Source organism: Narcine bancroftii, chromosome 1 (assembly GCF_036971445.1).
Source record: "Narcine bancroftii isolate sNarBan1 chromosome 1, sNarBan1.hap1, whole genome shotgun sequence".
Classification (NCBI taxonomy): domain Eukaryota; kingdom Metazoa; phylum Chordata; class Chondrichthyes; order Torpediniformes; family Narcinidae; genus Narcine; species Narcine bancroftii.
Window position 1 is genome coordinate 368,687,646 of NC_091469.1, and position 22,081 is coordinate 368,709,726.

At 38.4% G+C, this 22,081-nt stretch overlaps 1 protein-coding gene across 16 annotated transcripts in view; it reads right to left on the bottom strand.

The window, feature by feature from the left end:
- tbc1d5 (TBC1 domain family, member 5) overlaps nt 1–22,081 on the bottom strand; it is a 538,200-nt gene that overhangs the window by 140,098 nt on the left and 376,021 nt on the right. For all 16 annotated transcript variants that reach the window (XM_069913037.1, XM_069913049.1, XM_069913042.1 and 13 more), the window contains one exon: nt 17,865–17,971. In XM_069913037.1, coding sequence (XP_069769138.1) covers nt 17,865–17,971 — 107 coding nt within the window. The remainder of the gene's footprint in view (nt 1–17,864; nt 17,972–22,081) is intronic.

Sequence of the window (22,081 nt, forward strand, 5' to 3'; positions counted from 1 at the left end):
TGTGGATCCCAGAGGAAAGGGGGTCAGTTAAGAAAGTGGAGATGAGGTCAAAATCAGATCAGCCATTATCTTATTGAATAGTGGAACTGTTATGAGTCCAGAAGACCCCAAAACCAGCAGCAATAGAAATTCATCAAGACAAATGGTTACTTAAGCAAAAATTGCTTTTAATTATCTTTAAACATGAAAACAGGATCAAACTCTAACTTATACTATTAACTTAACCTAAATTGACTCCCTTCTAATTCTAAGCGCACGTGTAAGTAATGTATGTTTAAGTTCAGAAAAGCTCTTTGATTCACAGTCAAATCTCACTTCTCACTCCTCCAAGTTCATTGGTTGCAGGCAATTCCTATACTGTGCACAGAATTTAACATTTATGCATCTTCACCAGGCTTTGGTGCTGGAAAGATAAATGGTTACTGCTCAGGAAGGTTGTTTTTAGTTTTCAGAAAAAGATTTGTTGCTTGTTGGACACCCACAATTGATTCCTTTAGATCAATCACTTCAGTGTCTTGCCAAAGAAACTTGCCCTATCAGGGTTTACCAGATGATAAACTCTTTCTTTCAGGTCACCACAGAGTTCCTTTTTGTTTCCAATATTTCAAGTGAAACATTATATAGCCAGCCGTCTCCTCTTGTATGGACCGCAAAGGCTTTGACGAGGCTGAACTAAGAACTCACAACCCGTCTTCAAAATGGGGTTTTCCACAAGCTTGCCAGTTTGTCCTGTTCCAGTCCCAGCTGCTGCAGAAATGAAATCTCTCTCTCTCTCTCTCTCACTCAGAGAAAATCACATGATCATCTTAGAACAGCCAACTGCACTCAGACAGACTGCGGCTCTAGACTTAATCTTGTGAGTTTGTTCATCTGTTGCTTTCCAAAACAATCATTCATTGTTCCACAGCATGTCCAATTAACATCTACTTGTGAAATCCTTATAGGCATCCTTCAAAGTTTTTGCAAAGGTACCTGGAGCCTGGACTGTCTGGTTTGAGCAGATCTCTGGGATTTTAAATGAGATCTGTTTTGAAGTGTTTGTATGTGACCTACACTAAAAAAAAACCTGCCACAATTTATCTCCTTTCAAACATATTTATATACAATATAAAATATAACATAATCTGTAGCAGAGCAGTCTCAGTGGGCCATATCATGCTGTGCTATTTTTATCCAACAATTTCTAAAAATGCCCACCATTTAGAGAGAGATACCACGAAGGATCCCTACATAATATCATGAATGTCAGAACTCTCTTTTAACAGTAGTTGGGAGAAAGTATAACACTCCCTCTGTCGTGACTGAAGGGCTAGATTTTGAAACTAAATGGAATACAGTGAAGAGTAGTATATGGTCGTGCACTTCGATAGAAGTTAAAAAAAATGTTTTCTAAATGGGGAGAAAATTCAGAAAATGGAGATTGAAAGGGACAGAGGACTCCTGGTGCAGGATTTCCTAAAGGTTAACTTGCAGGTTGAGATAGTTTTAAGGAAGGAAAATGCAATGTTAGCATTTATTTGAGAGGACCAAAATAAAAAGGTAAAGATGTAATACTGAGAGTCTACAAGGTATTAGTTAGATCACATATGGAATATTGTGAGCATTAATGAAGGATGTTCTGTCCAAAGAGGCACATGAAAATGATCCCGGGGATGAAAGGGTTAATGTATAAGGAGTGCTTGATGGCTCTGGCCTGCACTTGCTGGAATTTAGAAGGATGAGTGGAGAATCTTATCAAATCTTTCTAATGTTGAAATGACTGGATAAAGTGGACGTGGAGAAGATTGCAGTCATGGGAGAATATAGGACCAGAGGGCATCAGCTCAGAATAAAAGGGCATCGCTTTATAACAGAGATGAGGTTAAATTTCTCAGTCAAATTTGTGGAATTTGTTGTCACAAATGGCTTTGATGGCCAAATCTTTGGGGAGATTTAAAATGGAGATAGCTTCTTGATCAATAAAGGTACCAAAGGTTTTAGGGAGAAGGCAGAGGAAGAGTTGAAAGAAAAAATACATCAGATTTGAATGGCAGAGCAGACGATGGCATGAACAGCCAAATTCTGCTCCAATGTCTTACGGTCTTATTATGATCTAAGCAATGTTTCCATACTTTAGCACTGCAAATGTGATACTGATAGTCTTCATTGCAAATTGGGCAGTCTTCCAACTCTGAGAAATTATGTACCTGATGGGTACAAACAAGGTTATTATAATTAGCTATTAAAAACATCTGTTATCAAGGTAATGAATTGATCATTTTTAACAAATAAAACAACAAAAAACCTGTAAAAATTTAATGAGGTCACATGTGGCTCCTTGGTATCCTTTTATCATTTTTTTTCTCACAAATTGGTATAAGTATAAATATTACAATGAAAATGTAATCATTTTTTAAAATAAATTCTTTAAGGTTAAGGATACAGTATGTATGCGATTAACCAAAAACCAATCAATCAATATTCTGAATATCAGAAAGTTATTTTGGGTGAGACATCACGTTGCAATTTGAAAAAAGGTGCTCAGGTGGGGCTACAAAGGAGACAGGTTACTCATTGACGGAAAGGATAGCACTGATTATCTATTTATAAATTGTCCTTTTTTGGCACGAGTGACTGCAATTTTTTGATAAATTGCATCGTGGCATTCTCAGAAATCGAATTGAATATTGCGCTCTCCCTGCTTGTCTATCCAAGCAGCATTCTCTCCCACTTGCCCACACGAACTATGCTCTCTTCCTGCTCAGCTGCCTGAGCTGTGTTCTTTCCATGCTTGCCCACCTAAGCTGCGCTCTCTCCCACTCGTCTGCCTGGGCTGTGCTCTCTCCTTGCTCGCCCGCCAAAACTGCGCTTTATCCCTGCTTACCTGCCTGAGCTGCTCTCTCTGTCAAATAGCCTTTCGGCAGGAGTCGCTGAAATTCTTCTGGAGGACAATCCCTGTCCAATGTCCTACCACTTACAGGTAGGCTCCCGGGCAGGAGTGGGGATCTCGGGCTTCCAGGCAGGATTGGTGAGAGTGATGGGGAGATATCGGGGATCTGTGACAGCTTATGCAAGTACAGTATTCTCCTGATGCTACCAGGCTACTTTAGAGAAAATTCCTGAATATCCAAATATCCGCTTAATTGAGATAGGTCTGGTCCCAAACATTTTGGATAATTAGAAACATACTGTATTGGCGAAGGATGCTAAATTATTTTATGGAATGATAGCCCTTGGACAGTGGCTATTTGACTTACCATGTCTACATAGGTACATACTACTTATACAATTAGCTCCACTCCTTACAGTTGAGATGTTTTCTCAACTATACATCTAAATTTCTTTTGAAAGCATTATTTGAATAAACTTCCATTACTCTTTTAGGTGGCACACAATGGATCATGGTAAATCAAAACTTGATTGTAAAATGCTGCCAATTCTGTGAAAAATGCTGAAGAATTATCACAGAATTTTCAGCATTTATAATGCTAATATATGCAATCCATGAATTTGCCTTTTTTGTTTCCAAATGTGGAGGTCCCAAACATGCAGGCAGAGACCAGACTCCAAACATACCAATTCATTCTTCTATTGTATGAACTTCCTGAAGTTTCCCAGCTGTTATGCTCAAGTAGAATCCACAAATACATTAATTTCAATTGATATTTTATAGCGGCAAGGATCAGGCAAGATTAAAAAAATATTTCTATTTATCTTCTTCTTTCTTTGGCTTGGCTTCGCGGACGAAGATTTATGGAGGGGGTAAAAAGTCCACGTCAGCTGCAGGCTCGTTTGTGGCTGACAAGTCCGATGCGGGACAGGCAGACACGATTGCAGCGGTTGCAGGGGAAAATTGGTTGGTTGGGGTTGGGTGTTGGGTTTTTCCTCCTTTGCCTTTTGTCAGTGAGGTGGGCTCTGCGGTCTTCTTCAAAGGAGGTTGCTGCCTGCCAAACTGTGAGGCGCCAAGATGCACGGTTTGAGGCGTTATCAGCCCACTGGCGGTGGTCAATGTGGCAGGCACCAAGAGATTTCTTTAGGCAGTCCTTGTACCTTTTCTTTGGTGCACCTCTGTCACGGTGGCCAGTGGAGAGCTCGCCATATAACACGATCTTGGGAAGGCGATGGTCCTCCATTCTGGAGACGTGACCCATCCAGCGCAGCTGAATCACTTAAAAGTATTTTAGTGTTTAGGTGTTTAACAATTCAAACAAATGCAATGGTAAAACTGTGTGTATGGCCTTGCAATGTGCTGAAGGTCTTCTGAGAAGTTTCATAAGCAGGAGTTGTTCTGGACCACCCGTGTGACTTGATAACCTTTAGTGAAGCTTAGACCTTGGTGACCTGGGCCAGGAAGTGCTTGGTCTGCATGGTCTGCCTTTCAAAAGAAAAACATGGATACTGAAAATCTGAAATTAAAAACTCCAAATCAGAGCTTGTCAAAGGCTGGGTGGAGAAATGGCAGAGGGAATTTCATCCAGATGTGACAGATTATGTTATATTTTATATTATGTATAGATAAGTTTTAAAGGAGATAAATTGTGGATTTTTTTTTAGTGTAGGACTCTTACAAACACCAACAATTCACAACACAGATCTCATTTAAAATGCCAGAGCTCTGCTCAAACCAGACAGTCCAGGCTCTCAGTGCCTTTGTACAGACAATGGAAACTGCTTTGCTGAAGGACTTCACAATTAGGTGTTAATTGGACATGCTGTGGAGTAATGGATTATTGTTTTGGAAAGCAACAGATGAACGGGCTCAGAAGATCCGGTCTGGTGCCTCAATCTGTCTGAAGGTAGTTTGCTATTCTAGGAAAATCATGTGGTTTTGCAAGCAGACAGAGTCAAACAGGTTTTTTTCTCTAAGTGTGAAACAGAGAGAGAGAGAGAGAGAGAGAGAGAGAGACTTGCAGTGGCTTTTGGAAGCTTGTTTGAAACCCCATTTTGAAAGCGGGTTGTGAGTTCTAAGTTCAGCCTGTTCAAAGCCCTTGTGGTCCATACAAGAGGAGATAGCTGGCTGTATAAAGTTTTGCCTGAAATAGGGAAAACAGAAAAGGAACTCTGTGGTGACCTGAAAGAAAAAAGTTATCATCTGGAAAACCCTGATGGGGCAAGTTTCTTTGGCAAGGCCCTGAAATGGCTGATCAGAAGGAATCAGTTTGTGTGTGTCCAATGAGCAACAAATCTCTCTCTGAAAACCGACCAGAATCTTCCTGAGCAGTAACCATTTACCTTTCAAGCACCAAGGCCTGGTGAAGATCATGAATGTTAGATCCTGTGCACAGTATAACAATTGCCTGGTACTGGTGAACTTGGAGGAGTGAGAAATGAGGTTGGACTGTGAATCAAAGAACTTTTCTGAACTTACAAACACTTTACATACACGTGGCTTAGAATTAGAAGGGGGTTAAGTTAATAGTAATAAGTTAAAATTTGATCCTGTTTTTATGTTTAAATAAAATTAAAAGTAACTTTTATTTAAGTAACCACTTGCCTTGGTGAATTTCTAATGCTGCTGGGTTTTGGCATCCTCTGGGCCTGTTACACAGAAAAAAATGAGCTTCCTTTTGGAGGTCAAATATTAGGGGCAAATGTACAATAAATGGCGGAACCCTTAAGAGCTTTAATTTACAGATGAATCTTGCATCAATGATGCTCCCTAAAGGGGGCATCAAAGGTAGCAAAGAAGGCATATACTATGCTTGCTTTCATCAGTCAGAACAGAATACAGAAGTCTGAAAGTCATGTTGCAGTTGCATAAAATGTATATTTGTAGTTCTGGCTGCCACATTGCAGAAGGATGTGGAGGCTTACAAGGATATGAAGAAGAGGATGGTGCCTGGATTAAAACCTTTCTGGGCAGCAAGGAGTGCTATTTCTATGGAGATCGAAGTATAGAAGTATTCAAAATTATCCGACGCATAGGTAAGTTAGAGAGTTAGAGCTTCCTAAGTGGAAAGGATGAATAATACAGGGCACAGCCTTAAGATGGGAGGAGGTGGGAAATTGAAATAGGATTTGCGGGCAAGTTTTTTTTAAACTACATTGAGTGTGGTAGGTGCCTGGAACGCATTGCCAGATGGGTGGCGTAAGCTGATATAACAAAGGCAATCAAGAGACATTTAGGCAGGCACGTGATCATTCAGTGAATGGAGGGACATGGATCGTGGGATCTACCCTGGGATGAAGACTTCAGCCATCCACTTTACTTGTGAATTCATAAACTTACAAAAGATCATTCCTTAGCCTTCTTCGATCCATTGAACTTCACGGCACAGAAAACAGGCTATTTGGCCATTCTAGTCTGTGCTGACCATCAATCCACTAGTCTCATTAACATGCTTCCATTCCACAACCCTTTAGATCTCTCCCATCTATTTATCTTTCCAATGTATTCTTAAAACTAAGATCGAGGCTGCATTCACCACATCAGATGGCAGCTTATTCCATACTTCCACCACTCGCTGAGTGAAGAACTTTCCCCTAATGTCCCCCTAAACATTTCCCCTTTCAGCTTAAAGTTATGACCTCTTGTATTTACCTCCCCAATCTAAGTGGAAAAAGCCTACACACATCCATTCTGTCTATACCTCTCATAATCTTGTAAACCTCTATCAAATCTCCCCTCATTCTTCTTCGCTCCAAGGAATAAAGTCAAACCTTTCTAATCTTTCTTTGTAACTCAACTCCTGAAGACTCAGCAACATCCTAGTAAATCTTCTCTATGCTCTTTCAATCTTATTGATATCCTTCCTGTAGTAGATGACCAGAACCGCACATAATATTACAAATTTGGCCTCACCAATGTCTTAGCCAACTTCAACAAAATATTCCAACTCCTATATTCAATACTTTGATTTATAAAGGCTAAGATGTCAAAAGCTTTCTTTATAACCCTGTCCACCTGCAACACTACCTTTGGGGAATTATACATCTGTATTCCCAGATCTCTCTACACTTTCACACTCCACAGTGCCTTGCCATTTACTGTGCATGTCCTACCTTGGTTTGCCCTTCAAAAATGCATCACCTCACACTGGTCTGCATTAAATGCCATCTGGCATTTTTTGGCACATTCTCCCAGTTGGTCCAGATGCCTCTGCAAGCTTTGAAAATCTTCCTCGCTGTCCATAACATCTCCTATATTTTTGACATCAACAAACTTGATGATCTAATTTACCACATTATCATCCAGATTATTGACGTAGACAACAAACAACAATGGTCCCAACACAGATCCCTGAGGCACACCGCTAGTCACAGACCTCCAGTCTGAGAAGCAACCATCCACCACCATTCTCTGTTTTCTCCCACACAGCCAATTTTGAATCCAGTTTACAACTTCTCCATGGATACCTAGTGTCTTAACCTTCTGAACTAACCTCCCATTTAGGACCTCGTCAAAGGCTTTACTAAACAATATCCACAACCCTAAGAAAATAATCCCAGCCTATCAATTTTCTCCTCTTAATGAAAGCCTCCAGTCCTGGCAACATCCTTATGAAACCTTTCGCCACTCTCACTAGCATAATCATATCCTTACTATAGCAGGACAACCAGAACTGCTCCAGGTTTAGTCTCATCAACAATGTTCCCTCCAATTTTAAGTAGTCAGTTGCACAAAAATCTTATGTTGTGCAATTTTTTTCCCTGTGGCAAAAGTATATGTGCACTGAATGCTTGTGCAAATGTAAGCTTGAAAAATTTTCAAGATAATTTTGGCACAGTCTATCTCTCATGGCTAATAAAACAGTATTGGCATGTTTTAATACAAGCACGATTGCATTCTACAAAGTAATGTATTTTGTCAAGAATTTATTCTATACTTTGAACTAGGTAATTAGTTGTGTGCACATTCATTTCCTTTGTGCACTGGTTGCAAAATATGTGCACAGCTTAGAAGGAACAGTGCTCACCAACATCTGAAATCACTGTAACGTGACATTTGTACTCAATGCTATAAGGCTGTTTCACTGCTTTGTTTCTCTGTACCACCACTTTCAGGGAACTAGGTATTTATACCCTGAAGTCTCTTGATTCTACAACACTCGCTGGAGCACTGCCATTTGTTGTGCAAGTTCTGGTCCTCAATTACCTTTCCAAAATATATAACTTGGCATTTATCTGAGTTAAATTCCATCAGCCATTCCTTTGCCCACTTACCCAGTTGATCTAGATCCTCCTGTAGCCTTAGACAAGGTTCTTCTTTGTCCACCACAGCACCAATCACCCATGTCTATCCATGGCCTCATGGACTGCCAAACCAAGGCTACCTGCAAATTCCATCTGGGCACTCTCCAACCAGACAACATTAGCATCAACTTCTCCAGTTTCTATTAAATCCCTCCTGCTTAGTCTCTCTTTTTCCGTCAACTTTCCTCCAACACCCTCTTCCCTTCCCTCTCCATTCAGAGAACTACACCCTCCTCCTATCTCTTCTCAGTTTTTTTCTCTTATCTCCAACACCATATCCACCTATGATCTCTTACTTGTCAGTCTGTACACCTCCCCCTGCCTCCATCCTCTCCTCTCCTCCTCCTACCTTTTTGTTCAGGCTCTGCCTGTTTTTTGCTCATTCCTTGCCGAAGGGCTCAGGCCCAAAATGTTGGTTATCCTTTATTTCGTATAGATGCTGCATGTCCTGCTGACAATCACAGCGTTTGCAGACTTTCCTGTTTAACACCCATTTTGGTGTCATCTGCAAACGTACATATCACAAGTTTGTGTTTTCCAAAAAAATTAGAAGTTACAGTGAATCATTTTAAAACTTCAGCTGTGATGCTCAGGAAAGCTCCACCCGAAAAGGTGATGGAAATGCATTCAATAAAACCACTCAAATGTAAATTAGACATGAAAAATAGTCAGAGAATGAGGGTAGTTGTATAATTCCTGGGAAAAAAAGAGAGCATCAGATGGTTAAGATGAATGGACTCAGACTGTATTCTAAACTAAGGTATATGTAAATGACCACATTTGAACTTTTATGTTTTTATCAGATACCAAATGACCTTTTTGACACAATTAGGATAATAAGGATGCATTGCAGTAGCCAATTGAATTCATTCTTGAACTCAAGGGATCTAATATTCAACATTACAATCTTACAATAAAATAGTAGGAGACATACTCTTTTGGCTTCAAATGATTGAGAAAGTACTATTAAATTCTGCAAAATGTTTAAACCATAAAAAAAAAGGCAGCCCTGTTGCAGACCTGGGAAAGCAGATCTCCCGAGGGATCCTACTGCCCAATTCGACTGCTGACAGCACCATATAGGCTTTAAAAGGCCTGTTAAAGGAGCTGACAGTGTTTTATTTAAAATCCTGCGACTGCGGGGTCTGGGCCCAAGATGACGGTGCTTGTAATCAGCTGCTGCCTTGAGGGGGTTACAGACTCCAGGGGAGAAGCGGTTTGGTGCAGGGCAGCTGCAATGAGAAGGAGAAGCAGAAGAGACAACTACAGTGTCCATGGTGGCAGACCAGTGAGGGGCTCTGCGGTTGAGGAATGAACTGTTGGCGACTGGTGAGTGAGGAAACCATACTGGCTGCAGACTGCTGGTGACTTGAGGATAAAGGACTCAAAGGATAGGGCTGCTGGAGAGGATGCACACTGGGATAGGGGATGCTGAGGGTAAGGAGGACTCCCGAAGGGCTCTTGATGCTGAAGACTTGTGTCAGAGAACTGGACTCATGCTGTAGATGGTTTGAACTGAACTGGAGTCTTGTGCGGCTGCAGGGCTGCTAGAGATCAATCCATGGATGCTCAGTGACTCTGGGGGTCTCTTTTTTGCTTCTCTTTCTTTGATTGTAAGGGCACAGCCAATGCTAATGTGATGGTGAATCTTTGTCAGCCTTTTGGCAATTACATGCAATATAACATTTCTGTTTTATTACATGACAATAAATAGTATCTCATCTGATAAATATGTTCATTACAGGGACATATAAATATATCTTTGTGAGTGAGTAATGAAGTTTATGCTCAAAAACTCAAAACAATGAGATTTATTAATGGTTGTGACATTTTAACTGGCAATGTCAGACAAATTTAATTCCAGAGTTCAAAAATAACAAGCGCTTTAGTTTTGATCACTTGTTAGTCAATAATGTAACTAGTTACTATTCTTATTTTCACAGTGGTTGCCGAGCTGTATTCTAAAAGTCAGCCTAACCATAAATCATTAAGGTCAGCTTTTGATGCTCTACTGGTTTGATTTCAATTATTCTTTTCAGCATGAGCTCTTTCAATACCAATATTACAATATACTTACTATTTTCCTAAAGTCAGATTGTCTCATTAAACATTGTTCTATTCTTTTAAAAATGCCACTTTCAACAATCTGGTCAAAATAGAGATAAAAGTATTCTTTAAACAAATTGTACATAATTCACTGAGAAAATCTTTGTTAAATAGTTGTGAAACATCTTAAATGCTCAGCAACTATTCTAGAAAACGTTTTGATAAACTACAGAAAAGCAATTGATTAAATTAAATTCATTTATTTGTGACAAGCATTATTATGACTTCATTCATGTGTAAATTTGAATTGCCTTAGTAATTAAGATATAAAGTTATTTTAATCTACACACATTTTAAAAAGAAATTGCTTAGGGAGCTACTTTTTGTTCAAAGTACACGCCAATGTCATACAAAGCTATTTATTAACCATAGACCTGAGAAAATATTTTATTTCAAAGACCAGGGTTGCATAGTTATGAACCTGTCACTGGTTTAGCCAACTTTGCAATCTTAGTAAAATCAAATGGCTAGGGACCCATGGAGCTCTGGACGGTTGTCTAAATCTTTGGTGAGACCACACCTAGAATACTGTGTTCAGTTCTATTTGACTCAATGGATTGGAGGTCAACCCACAGGACCATAAGAGTGCCAGAGAGAATCACTGGAGTCTTCCTCCCCCTATCAACGTGATTTACTGGAATCTTTGTCCAAAGAGGGCGTGCAAAATCATTGAGAATTCCTTCTGCCCTGCACACAGCCTCTTTCAGCTGCTCTCATTGGGAAAGAGATCCAGGAGTATCAGACCCAGCACCACCAGGATGAGGAACAGCTTCTTCCCACGGGCAGTGAGAATGCTGAATGATCAAAAGAACTGCTCACACTAATCATCTGAGAATCTCATGTTCAGAAAACAATATTTATTGTTTAATTTATTTGTACAGATGAAATACTTGTCTTGTTTGTCTGTATGTGAGTTATGTCTGGTTGTACGTCTGCATCTTTCGCACTGAGGGCTGGAGAATGCTATTCTGTTGGGTTGTATCTGTATAATCAGTTGACAATAAATTTGACTCATTAGAAGAAGGATGTGAAAGCTACGGGGAGGGTGCAGAGGAGATTTATCAGGATGTTGTCTGGATTGGAAAATGTGTCTTAAAAGGCAAGGTTAGCAGAGTTAGGGCTTTCCTCTGTGGAACAAAGAAGGATGAGGACTATAAGATTATCAGAGACATGGATAAGGTAGACAGCCAGCACCTTTTTACCCAGGGCAAGAGTAACAAACACCAGAGGACATTTGTACAAAGTTAAAGGAGGAAAATTTAGGGAAGAAATGTGGGTGCCAGGAATGCATTCCCAGGAGTGGCAGTGAAGGCTGGAACAAAAGGGGCATTTGAGAGAGTTATGAAGTGTGGGGAGGTTTAATTTTTTTGTTGGTAGGTATATACTTTATAGATCGGCACAACATCGTCGACCAAAGGATCTGTACTGTGTTGTGTTTTATATTCTAAGAATGAAGAAATTCAGAGAAACAAACCAAAATATGATCTAAGTAACTTGAAATGATGAAGTCCAACAAACATTCAATGTTAGGATTGATCTGAAAGGTAAAAATGCATGGAATTTTCAATGAATTGATATTTTGGATTTGGATGTGGCTGGCCATGAAAGACAGAGGTATTGGTAGAAGGATGTAATTCTGGCTGGAGGTCCATGACCAATGTTGTTCCACTGAGCTTGCTGTCATTTGTGACATATATAAATAACTTGAATAAAATTGTAGATGGGTGGGTTAGTAGGTGACACAAAGATTGGTGGAGTAGTGGACAATGTAGAGGACTTTCAAAGGATACAACAGAATATAGATCAGTTACTGATATGTGCAGAGAAAAAGTAGATGATGTTCAATCCAAGCAAGTGTGAAGTGTGGCACTTTGGGAAGTCAAATGCAAGGAGAATGCAAAGAGTCAATGGCAAGGCCTTAACAGCACTGACGTGTGGAGATCTGGTGGTCTAAGTCCATATGTCTTTGAATAACACCACACAAGTGGATAGGGTGGAAAAGGGTGCATATGTTTGTTTTTATTGGTCCGGCAATGACTATAAGAGTAAGGAACTCATGTTATAGCTCTTTTAGAGTTAAGTTTGGCTGAACCAGAGTACTCTGTGCAATTCTGTTGTGGAGGCTTTAGAAAGATTGTTAAAGATTGTTTTACCAGGATGCAGCATGGATTAGAAGATACAACCTATATGGTGGGACAAACCTAACCTTGCCTGAAGAAATGAGGAAAGATAAGTGGTGAAAGTGTCTATTTGGAAACAGCCACTACAGTTGAGTAAGTTTCAAGGTAGTCATGGAAAAAGTCAAGGTTGATTCTAGAGTTAAGGTGTTAGACTGGTAAGGGAAGATTTCAACAGTGCAAGGCAGTATCTGGCCAAGTAGATTTGGAACAGTTGCTATAGGGAAAAACAACATTTCCAATAAGTGGGAACCATTTAAAAGTGAGATAGAAAGAGATGAGAGTCTTTAAGGGTAAGAATCAAAGATGGTAAAATGAGGGAATCTTGGTTTACAAAGGAAATAAGGAGATTTGGTCTGAAATAAGAAGAAAATATCTGTCAGGTATGAGCATTCAGTTGTGAATGAGTCCTTTTAATTTGTAAGGGATGTAGGAGGGCAAGAAGAGGGATTGAAATAGCTTTGGCAAGTAGGATTAAGAACTCTTTGCAAGTGTATTGGAAGAAAAAGAGAGGTACAGAAAGAGCTGGTCCCAACAGGATCCAAAATGAAAGCCTCTTTGTGGAGTGTGGGATGCTGATCAAATACTTCTCATCCATCTTCATCAGAGAGAAGGAAATGGAGGATGGAAAGTTTGGGGAGGGGCAAACTGTCATTTTGGAATACCTGTGTCATGAAGTAAAAACTGTTAGACATAGTGGCACTGATTAAGGTGGTTGAATCCCCAAGATCTGGCAGGACCTATCCCAGGAGATTTTGTGTAACAAGGGGTCTGATTGTGACCTTTGGATCTTCATTAGTTGTGCAAGAGATACCAGAAGATTGGGCAAAAACTAATATTACACAGACTTCAGCAAGGCTTTTAACAAAGGACTATATAGTTAGTCCAGGTCAAGGAAAATGGAATCCAAGGTGTGTTTGCAAACTGGATCCAAAATTGGCTTGGTGACAAGGAGGCAGAGGGCAGTGGTTGAGTGGCATTTTTCTGAATGGAAGTCTGTAATTAGTCATGCGCCTCAGGGATCAGTGCTGGGACCTTTGTAATTTGTGGTATATATACATTATTTGGACAAGAATGTAGTCATGCTGGCTGATGACAAAAAATTGGTTGAGTGTTGGATAGTGAAAAAGGTTAGAAAGGAATACAGAGTGACAGAGCAGTCAAAAAGTTGGACAGAGTGTTGATAGATAGCATTTAATCCAGAATAAGTGTGAGGTAATGCAGTCTGGGGCTTCAAATATGAAGAGGACAGATATAGTAAATGGCAGAGATTTTGGGAATGCTGATTAGAGAGGGACCTCAGGGTGCAAGTTTGTGGCTGACTGAGAATAGTGACACAAGTGGATAAGGTAGGGAAGAAGGCTTTCAACATGCTTAGCTTCATAAGCTAAGGCATTGAGTACAAGAACTGGGATGTCATACTGGAGCTGGACAAAACATTGGTTAGGTTGCACTTAAGAGTACTGGGTTCTGGTTGCCACTCTACAGGAAGGATGTGGTAGCAACAGAAAAACTGCAGAAGAGCTTAACAGGAATGCTGCCTGGAAAGGAGGCCTCGAGGTGGGCTGCGTTTATTCTTACTGGAGTATAGCAAGTAGAGGGGTACACTCAGAGGTTTATAAAATTATGAGGGCATAGATTACATCTATTCAGTCTATTTACTTCTATTTTAAAAATATTTTTACAATATAAAAGTTGAACAATAGAATTATGAAATGTGCCACAAAACAAAGAAGATAACTTTTTTTTTATTCGGTCTATGAGTAAAATCTAAAATTCGAGGGCAGAGGTTTAAGGTGAGAGGGAGAAAACTTTAAAGGAGATCCAAGGGACAGGTATTTCAATAGAAGATGGTGATTAAATTGAACGAGATGGTAAAGGAAATGTTAGACACAGGTATTATTACAGAATTTAAAAGGCATTTGTACAGGAAAAGAGTAGAGGGATAGGGTCCTAATGTAGGGAGGAATGGATGTGTTGAGCTGAAGGGCCCATTCTGTGCTGCGGAACATTACGTCCTTAATAATTTTCAACAGGTAATAATTTTAAGCTAAATTATTTAATTTATGCCAGTGATGTTTCAAAAATACACTGAATGCCAAGTAAGAAAGATCTACCCTTTGGGTTATATTCTGCAGTCAGAAGCAAAGCAGTGGCACACACTACTCACTTCAACAAAAGCTGGCCACAGTCTGCAGTATCATATCCCCTAATTGTAATGCAACTTTCAATTTTGGTGCCTTCTATGGTGGACCTTAATAAGCTTCAAATAGGCTAATCTGCTGATAGGGTTGCGTGTGTCATATTGGCTGGAAACAAGAAAGTAAAGCAACTAGAACATAATTTTTCTTAACTATTTTGGAGTGAATGAAATAAAGATGGAAATTAAAATGGAGAATGAAATAATACTAACTTTATTCTTTTTTATTCTTTTCAAAAGTTTTATAGATTTTCTGGAATGGAGGAATGAAATTAAACCCTACTAAATAAGCCTTTCATTACTAGAGTTGTTTGGAAGTAATTAAAAATTACTCATTGAAAGTTCAACAATACCACATTCAAATAGCCTCAACATTTTGAATTGTCTTTACAGTGAGAGTATTGTATGAAATGTTTAAGTTCACATCAAGTTATTTATTCAATATGAAATGTGTCTGGTAAGACTGCAAACTGTGCACCCTCCAAAGGAGTTCTGCATCATTACCACTGCAAGTACCTGGCCATTTTTTTCAATGGATCTGATTTTACGTTTTATACAAGAGGTCTAAATTTTTGTTCCCTGAACTATTCCTTTTTTAAAACCACAAAAAATTCATATATTTTACAATACTGCAAATCCAATTCAAATACATGTGGTGTATATAAGAAAAAAAAAGAAAAAATAGAAAGACCCTCTATAAACCTCCATCCTCCCCCTCTAACCCCCTACAAAAAGTATAGGACAGGAGATCTTCAACAGGGGCACTCCTTACTTTAAGGCTTCTTCTGATAAACAGAGACCTTTAGGAGAAAGGGAATGTCTGTGTTTCCTTAAAAATATTGATACCCACACTTTGTAAATATGGGCATCATACTTTCCAAAATATATGCTATTTATCTCTTAAATTATGTGATTTTCTCAAGTGGTGTGCATCTCTGAACTTCCATGTGCCATCTCTCCATTCACAAATCTGTATCAAATTTTCTAGCTATTGCTAAAGCAATATTCAATTTTAATTTAGGTTTAACCCCTCTAATATCACCCAATAAAAAATAACATTGGATCCTGTGGGAACTCAACCTCTGCTATTCGTTCTAATAAATCACATATTTCCAACCAAAAAGGATTAATCTTAGGACACTGCCAAGTAGAATGCAGAAATGTCTCAACTTCTTGTCCACATCTAAAACATAAATCCAAAAGCTCTGGTTCAGTTTAACTGATGAATAAAATTATATTGTACCAACCTATACCTCACATTTATTGTGCTTTTCATACTTCCTCTACAAAATTTGATCCAATTGATCTCATCTATTTGCTTATTCAAATCTACTTCCCATCTTTGTCTTGATTTATGAACCCCTACTTTCCAGCCTTCTCTTGTAACAACCTATACATAACTGAATAAATTACTTTATGTCTCCATTACATATCAATGATTCCACCTCTGTCTCTACTGGCAATTGCAGATCTTGATCAAAATTTTCATATAAGAATTTTGTAACCTGACAATAACAAAGTCTGGTGTTCTCAGATACCTTGAACTTCTTCGTTCTACTGAAAGTAAATGGAATTCCAGATTGTTGATCTTCTTCTTTCTTCTTTGGCTTGGCTTCGCGGACGAAGATTAATGGAGGGGTAATGTCCACGTCAGCTGCAGGCTCGTTTGTGCCTGACAAGTCCGATGCGGGACAGGCAGACACGGTTGCAGCGGTTGCAGGGGAAAATTGGTTGGTTGGGTTTGGGTGTTGCGATAGCGAACAGAGAAACTCCTATATTGAAATATTTAATTGAGCTTTGGAATAAGGTTGATAAAGAGATTGGAGGAGGAGGTTTAATGTCAAGAAAAACATTCTTATTTCAAAATAATTTTATTCCATTTTCTATGGGAAATCAATTTTTAAATATTTGGCAGTGTCAGGGTATTAAGAAGATTGAGGACTGTTTTGAAGCAGGGAAATGTATTACTTCCCAGTCCTTTCCTTTTGGAAAAATAGCATTTTCTTCTGGTAACATAATTGTTATGGAACAATATGCACCGTCATACAAACATATTCTTCTGCCTGTGATGCTACTATCAATTAACCTGAGCACCCAAAACAAATGGTTAATTGTTGGACTTATTTCTACTCATTTACTCAAAGTAAAGTCCCATAAGCAGTGATGTGACAAATAATTTGCTTAGTTGTGCTAATCAAAGCATCAGGAGAAGTTGGTTGCTTTTAACAAAAGTGCCATTGGAGAGGGCAACTGATACCTGATAGGGCAGTTCAGCAATGTATTGAGGTACCAGACAAAAACATCTGTAATGGGTCTGTAACTGAATCCAATGATTGTGACGCAACATTGCTATCAGTGAGCCAAGGCTAATATACTGAAATCCAAATACAGGCTGAATACCAAATTAATAACCATCCAGAAATTTCAACAATCAGTGAGAAAGCTTATGGAGAAAATTGTTGACATTTCTTTATGCTTTTCATGTTAGTTAAGACCTTATCTGTTAGAATATGCACTTAATGTTTTACTGAGAAATACATAGTTTGCTGAAAATTATACAAGAATAAATATTTCCACTTGACAAATAACTGATGACAGTAGGCAATAATCTTCAGTGAACAGACCACAAAGCACAGACTATTAACTATTCAAAATAGGTGAAAACCTCTCCCATTTGAAAAATAAATTTAGCTCCTGGGTATAATAAAACAAATATTGACTACCGTTCTGAGGCTATAACTGATGAGTTATTACCCCTCTGCTTACAGATGTGCCCTCAAATGTACAATAATTCAGAAAATTTTCTTTCTTTTATAGGCCAGCAAATGACCATTGCAAAACAAGCAAACCATCATGGTAATACTACACAATATCCTTGTTTTTCTCTCTAGTAAAACTATTGGTAGCCAATTTTATTCCTCATTATAGAATATACACAAACATATGTAATGCATATGCTTATAAAAATAATCTTTTATATTTAATATATTGCCAGATACTGCTGCAATTGAAGCAAAGTAATTTTAACAGCAACTGGATTTGAGAATCCTGCAAGTTCATTTATTTCAATTTATTCTCCAGATATTAAATATTTCTCTCACATTGCTTATTATTTTAAATTTGGTGTCTGCACAACTAAATCTCAGAGTTTAATGAATAAGAATACCACTTTTTCCATGTGAGTATGTACCTAAAAAAATACTTTTTACCTTTGGATCTTTTAGAAAGAGTGCCTTCTGGATTAAAGCATGTACATCTTCTACAGAAGGATAATGGAGGAGCAATCCAAGGCAAGTCTGATAGTTACTGGCAATTACTGAGGAAAATATAACAAACAGAAGTTTTTAATTCAATATTTATGCACATTATATGCACACTGACATAAATATATGCACATTTTACCAAGTATAGAGGTCAGGGAGTTTATGAATTAAAATACATAATAAGGAGAGATACGCTGATGTAATAAAAAAATCACAGAAGATAATTCTTGACTTTCCTCAAAATCTGGGGGTCCAACATATTTTATTTCGGGGTTCTGTGAACTACCTGATACCAGCACATTCAAGAGAATGTTGTGCATTATAACTGACTGTGGTTGCATACTTGTTAACATTACACACCTTGATATTTAAAAAAAAAATGAGCAAAAACAAGCAAGTGATTGAAACAAATAATTATATTCTACTGTGAGAACCACTTCATCATCTTCACTTCCTTTCTGATCCGACAGCTTGTAATTTCATACATCTGGTTTCATTTGTGAAGCACTTGCTTATCGTGCTCACTCTTCCATAATACTTTTGTTCTCTTGTGACCATTTACTGTACTTTTTGTGAAAGTCATTAAAGCCAAAAACACATGGTATATTAATAATGTAAGTCAGTGCTTTCTGAATGCTAAACTACTCAGTCTTGCATCTTTACAAAACTTAGATAATTATAGTTTACTTATGATCTTGACATTTTAAAGCAATATTAATAAATCAGTAATGGAATTGGTCAGAAGAATGTTTTGCTATTTAATCTGCCAAACATCTGGAGTATTTCTAAATATAAATATTGCCCAAGGTAATATAATTAAAGCCTTAAGCTATCAATTAAGGTTTACATTTCATCTTATTCTTTTTTTTTAAAATTTTTTATTTTTCACACTATAAACCATATTGACCAAGATACATTTCATCTTATTCTTGAAGAATGTATACACATCAGACAAAGGGATGCTATGCTTATAATACGGCGTGGACGGGACTGAGTTATTTGTATCAATTTGGAATGATGCTTTAGTCACAAGGTGGCAGTCTTCCACATGACATTGAATATGTTTCTTTATATCTAATTTCTGACATATATTTTGACGACATATCAACTTTCTCAAATTCATAGGTATTGATTGATTTTTAAGTTTATTTCTCATTCTTATATATTATTTTGATGTGCATAATCAATGCATTTGAAGCTCGTGAAATAGGTGGACCATTGTCAATCTTAGATAAAAAAAAAATTGGCTTAATGACAGAAAACGACATGTCATGATAAATGGTTGCTTTACACTCTTGAGGATAGTTGACAGCAGTCTTAACGGCCTTCCTCAAGGATTAGTATAAAAACCACTTGCTTTTGATATGTACAAATCATTTGGATGTTGGAATATAAAGCAAAATTCCAAAAGTTGGCAACAATACTGTGGCAAGGTTGGCGAAGTGGTTAGCGTAACGCCTTTACACACCAGCAATCAGAACCAGGGTTTCAAAATATCGGTAATCCTATCTGTAAGGAGTTTGTAAGTTCTCTCCTAGTGGCTCTGGTTTCCTCCCACCATTCGAAACATACCCAGGGTGTAGGTTAATTGGGTGTAAATTGGACAATGTATGTCTAAATTTAAAAAAAACAAACCTGCATATATCGCAATCAGTGAAGATGAAATAAATCAACTGAAACTGGATGTAGCTAGCAAAATGGGCAGAGAAGTAGCAAATGGAACTTCACATAGAGATGTGTGAGATGATGCAAAATGGATAGGGAAAAGCAATATTTATTTAACACATCCTATGCGTACCCACCATTAGACACACATTCTCCTCTGTCTTCTGTAATGACCGCTCCCTCTGAGATTCCCTTGTCCACTCCTCCCACTTCACCTATCATCTCCTTGGAACCTACACATGACTGCAGGAGATGCTCCATGCCTGCACATGACCTCCCTCACCACCATTTGGGGTCCAAAACAATCCTTACAAGTGAAGCAACATTTGATTTGTGAACCTCCAGGGTTCATCTACGGCATGAGGTGCTCCCGTTATAGACTCCTCTATACCTGAGAGATTGAGCACATATTGGGAAATCATTTGGTTGAGCACCTCAGCTCTGTCATCCACAATACCATGGATCTGCCAGTGGCCACTTATTTCAATTTCTTGCTGACATGTCTGTCCATGGACTTGTGCACTGCCAGACACATGCACATGCAAACTGGAGGAACAACACCTCATCTTCTGTCTGGGCACCCTCCAACTAGATGGCATTAACATAGCCTTCTCCGGTTTCCATTAAACAACCCCCCTTCCTCCTTGTCATCTTTTTTCTCCCAGCTCTATCTCTGTCTCTTCCTCTCTTCCCTTTCCCTCTGTGTCCTTTTATAGAGCCAAAAACAATTCTCATTTCTTCTCTTATCATATCCATTAAATACCTTTTGTGGCCTGGACTCCTCCCTACCAGTCTTTTGTCTTTATTCTGATGCCTTCCTTTTCTTTGCTTATTCCTTGAGGAACTCAGGCCCAAAACATCAGCAATATAGCTTTATCTCCTATGGATGCTACGAGACTGACTGTACTCCTCCGGCATTTCTGTGTGTTTTTACATTTATTTAATTGGATACTTTTAAAGAATATGATAGAACAGAAGGAACAAGGGGCTTACATGCATATTTTTTTGAAGGGGGCAGGATATATGGAGAAAGTAGTTAGGAAAGCATATAGTATCTTGGGCTTCAAAAATGGGGGTAATGATTACAAAAGCAGATTAGTTATGCTTTATAAAGCTCTAGTTGGGCTGCAACCAGATAACTGCGCTTAATTTTAGTATCCACACTTGGGAAGGATGTATAGGAATGTGAGTGTGTGGAAGAGATATTACAGGATGGTACTTATGAAGTTCAAATTGATTACATTTTTCTTGTGGGGATATGTGCAAGATAATCAGAGGATTATATAAATTAAACCAACAAAAAAAATGGTTCCATTCATTGACTAGGTCAAGACATAGAATTAATGTTTTGATCAAGAAGGCTTTGGTGATGTGAGGAACATTTTTGAAAAATACAGTAAATGACAATGATCCAGCATTCATTGTTAATGAAGGTGGTGGAAGGGACACAATCTTTATTTTGTGATGGAGACTCAATAGATACTTGAAGGAAATTAACTTTCAAACTAGAGGGATTGAGTGAAATGAAATATTTGACTGGATTGTTGCACAACACCACCTTGAAGTCTCTTTGCATTCTACTTGAAGGTCATAGTCCCATGCAATTTGAGTTATTAAATGTAAAAATATTACATTTATTTTTCTCATTCAAATCATTTATGCATGTGGTTAATTATTGGAACCTCAAATGCTGGTCCCTTGCCATTCTGAAAAGGACCTGAAGCAACCAGAAGCATGAGTAGGCTATGCTGACCTGACTGCCATTCAATATGATCGTGGTTGATCTGCTCATCTGTGCCCCAGTCCCACATAGACCTCTGTCGCTTGTAGTTTCAAAAATATCTATTTATCTTTAAACATCCCAAAGATCTAGCCTCCACAGATACTTAGAATGAAGAATTCCGCAGATTCATTATCATCTGTTAGACGTTGTTCTGATACACCTTAATTTTAAATGACCCGCCTCCTCATCTTGTAACTATGTCCCATGGTTTGAGATACTTTCTCTTGTCCAGATATCGTATTATCTACTGTGTCATCACCTCTAAGAATCTTACATGTTTCAATAAAATCACCCACATTCTTGTAACTGCTAGACAACACTGATCTAATTGAAGTGAAATATGAAAGTCTGTAGGTGCTGTGAATGTAGTCAAAACACAAAATTGCTGGAGGAACTCGGCAGATCTCGGAGTGTCCATTGGAGGTAAAGATAAATAATCAACGATTCGTGCATGAAATATTGGCTATATATCATTACTTCCTATGGATGCTGTGTAACCTGCCGAGATTCTCCAGCATTTTTATGTTGTTAGAGATATAAATGCAGCAGGGCAGCATGGTAGTTAGTGCAATGCTATTACAGTGCCAGTGATTTGGGTTGCAATCAGGCATTGTCTGTAAGGAGTTGGTACATTCTGTCCATGTTTGCATGGGTTTCCTCAGGGTACTCAGGTTTCCTCCCACCTTTCAAGAATGTACAAGGATTGTAAATTAAT